This window comes from Phalaenopsis equestris, unplaced genomic scaffold (genome assembly GCF_001263595.1).
Source record: "Phalaenopsis equestris unplaced genomic scaffold, ASM126359v1 Scaffold212652, whole genome shotgun sequence".
Taxonomy (NCBI): Eukaryota; Viridiplantae; Streptophyta; class Magnoliopsida; order Asparagales; family Orchidaceae; genus Phalaenopsis; species Phalaenopsis equestris.
Window position 1 is genome coordinate 41,762 of NW_018231566.1, and position 3,439 is coordinate 45,200.

The 3,439-nt window shown below is 36.8% G+C and overlaps 1 protein-coding gene across 1 annotated transcript; it reads right to left on the reverse strand.

Moving 5' to 3' along the window:
- Positions 1 to 597: 597 nt before the first annotated feature.
- Positions 598 to 1,936, reverse strand: LOC110036926. The gene is made up of 2 exons (XM_020741488.1): positions 973 to 1,936; positions 598 to 879 (listed from the first exon to the last, which is right to left on the reverse strand). Exons 1-2 carry the CDS (start codon positions 1,763 to 1,765, stop codon positions 698 to 700), a joined length of 975 nt encoding a protein of 324 aa, XP_020597147.1. The 5' UTR covers positions 1,766 to 1,936; the 3' UTR covers positions 598 to 697.
- Between the last annotated feature and the right edge of the window lie 1,503 nt (positions 1,937 to 3,439).

The following is a 3,439-nucleotide window of genomic DNA, read 5'->3' on the forward strand; positions in this document are numbered from 1 at the left end:
CCTACACACACCGTGTAGGCCTCGTCTGGTGCGGCTTATAAGTGCGGGCGGCGTTTTCGAAACGCCGTCTCACTGTTTGGAAAATACGTTTCGACAACTTATCCGAAAATGCGGTTGGGTTTTTACACTAAACGCAGGTCGCGGGTCGAACACCGCAGGTCACCTGCAGGCTACATTTCAGGATAAACTGTTTATCTGGGTAAACACAAGCTGCCCCAAACGCACCATTAATCTCCCAACTACTAACATTAATTGCCTTGAATACCAAGCTTTACTGAAAATGTTTTCATTAACAGTAGAATTTCAAACATTGAATGATCAAAGAGTTGAATAATTACAACAATTTAATTTGTATAAAGAAAGAAAGTATTTAGTGGTATTTTTATATTTGTATAAACTAATTTGACAAAAAGGGATTTTATATTATAATGAAGGGTATTTTGATCTAAAAAATTTAAGAAGCTATTGATCACATTTAGATACCACAACATACATGCCAGGATAAAAATAAAATTAACAAAGCCAAGATGAATATTTTCTCACCTCAAACAAATTATTTTTTTTTTATACAAAATAATGACTAATCCTTTGGGCTAAAAAAAAGGTAAATATGCATACTTTATAGATAACTGAAGCACTAATTATATTACATATTAAGCTACATCTTAGATCTTAATATATTATGAAGGTGGTTGCTCTATAAGTTTGAAAGCTGAAACCCAAAGATTTTCCAAGGGTCTTGATCACTGAAGAGCGAGGTTGAATCACCCTGTTGTTGTTGATGCAAGTGGGGTCTTTCTATGTCTTCTTCAGTTTGTGTGGCTACATTTCTTGTGCCAACAACATTCGAACGGATTCGAAAATTCTGATTCTCCAATGCTAAAATATTGTCATTCCCCAAAAAATATGCTATTAAAGAATTACGAAGACAAAAACTAACAATAAGAATGGAAAGTATGGTAGAAGACATACCATTATTGATGAGTATTTTGTCTCTAGCATCTGAGTTTCTCTTGGTGGCAGCATGTTTAGCGTTGGCTTTTGAATGCCTTATGCGCGTGTTTGCATCAAAAGCGAGTGCTTCATTGGTTGGGTGGATATAACTCGGCCTGCTAACATTAGAAGCCTCATGGTTCAACCCAATTGAACAGTGTTCAAGGTCGATTGGAGGGAAGAGAAAAATTCGAAGCTTAGCGGATTTATGGTTGGAGTCTTTTGAGAGAGAGCCAAATTCGTCCATCATGTGCTCCAAATCCTCAGCATTGCAAACAGAGACAAGTATGTCTAAATTTTGACTAGGAAGTTGGTAGCAGATGCGGACAGGGCCGCCATATGTTTTCTCCATCTTGCAATAAAATTCTTGAAATGTGGTATCACGGCTGACGGCAATAATCCGCTTTTGTCCGCCAATATAGTGAAGGTTTCCGTCATTGAGCTTGCCGCCAAAGCTGCAGAGGAGCTTCACCTGGCATAACGAGCGGTCTTCAGCTTTGGTGTCAGCATCGGGCAGGCTGTCCAAGTGGTGGTCGTGATAGAAATTCCAGAAGAGAGGCTTGGGGCAGGGGTCGGGACGGAAATTCCAGTTGACGGACAGGGGAGCGCAGGAGTTCTTGGAGTTGGGAGTGTTACGAAAAAGGGTAGAAAAATGGAATGGAGAGATGGGAAATTTGACGGGTGGTTTATGCACATGTTCGCTAAAGGAATCCACAAGCCGCAGCATTTTGCCGAAGCAAGAAGAAGCAGAGGCGGCGGCAGTGGACCTCATTGGGAAATGTAATGGGACAGGAGAGGGCTACGAAGTGGTTCGGGGTAGAAGAAGAAGAAGAGCTTCGGAGCAGAAGCAGCGGTGGAGAAATGGCAATCTTGGGAATAGAAGAAGAATGGCCACTGCTGCAACGTCCGCCGGGAATAACTCCTCTAATGATGAAACAGTTCAAATTTCCTGGGCAAAATATCAAGAAACTCATGCCAATATAAACTAAAAGAAATGCACCAATTATAAAAGATAAATAATTAGATAAATGAAAATAAAAGCCTAAGTGAATATCTATAGTCTTTCTAGCTAGTAAAAATTGAAGAAATGTCATACTTCATTATGGGATTTCACTTGAGAATTAGTACAAGATGTTTGGCGTGATTTGCTTGGACTTTGTTTGATTGATTTGTGCTAAGTTGATGGTGCACAAATCGTCATACATGGATGAGATCGATCTCCAAACTGCTCTTCGAGAATCTCAAGAAGTTCGTATTTAATCTAAACTCTTTTCAAAATTTCCTATAGTAGCTATCAAATTATACAAAACAGTAATGATGGATTAAGCGTCTGTTTGGGTCAGCTTGTGCGTTTCAGCATAAGCTGCTTATCCTGAAACGCGGCCCGTACGCCGGCAGCAGGAGTCAACCTGCGGCCTGTGTTTAGTGTAAAAACCCAAACGTAGTTCGCCGGCAGCAGGGGTCAACCTGCGGCCTGTGTTTAGTGTAAAAACTCAAACGTAGTTTCAGATAAGCTGATGAAACACGCGAATCAAATAGTATGAACAGATGAAACGCGCGAATCAAATAGTATGGCGGCGTTTTAAAAACGCTGCCCGCACTTATAAGCTGCCCGAAACGGGCCCTTAAGAAAAAGCTTTTGTTTTCATATGGTGATTTGACTAACTTGATGCTTGTTAAAATAGAACCTTAGAGCTTCTATAACATAGCCACACATGCTAGAATGAAACTTCAGTGCATAAATTATAGATTGATGTTTTATATATTGATCCCATTGGGTTTCATCCTCTCTATTTACATTTCACAAAAAAACCTTTATAACTTCATCAATCATGTTATTTCATTAATGATTCATGATTACATTATACTTGTTACTATTGGCTTTAATGTCTTTCTTCTACATGAATTTCATTAGCTTAATAACATCATTATACCATCCCTTCTTGCAATACCAAATGAGCATTGTGTTATAGGACCATTTCAACATTACTATCATTGCAATACCAAATGGGATTTCAGGTGATTCCATTCATTTAATATGTTTGGTAAAATTCTATTGGAGTACTTTAACTCATTATACATTTGTTTTACTATGTTTTTTGAGGAAGATTTACCATCTTATTTGAGTGGAATTGAGATTTGAACCAATATATTACAACTCTTTTCTATATATGTTATTTTAACTTAAATCAAATATTCATGAGATTTAATATTTGAATAGTAGGAGGCTAATTTTATAATTAGCTATTCTATTTAAATATTAATAAAATAATATTAAATTCATAAGATGAAATATTAAAAGATAATTTTATTTAAAATCAATAAGACGATAAATGTTTCTCAAAAAGTATAGTAGAACAAATGTACGATGAATCAAACTACCGTAACAGAATTTTATCATAATTTTAAATAAAATGATTAGTATTCTTGCATATTAATTAAAATT

Bases quoted from the DNA above. Each gene is read 5' to 3' on its own strand.
- LOC110036926 (XM_020741488.1), bottom strand. From the start codon at position 1,765: ATGAGGTCCACTGCCGCCGCCTCTGCTTCTTCTTGCTTCGGCAAAATG. The intron at 880-972 runs GTATGTCTTCTA...ACAATATTTTAG, and splicing joins CAAAATACTCATCAATAATG to CATTGGAGAATCAGAATTTT.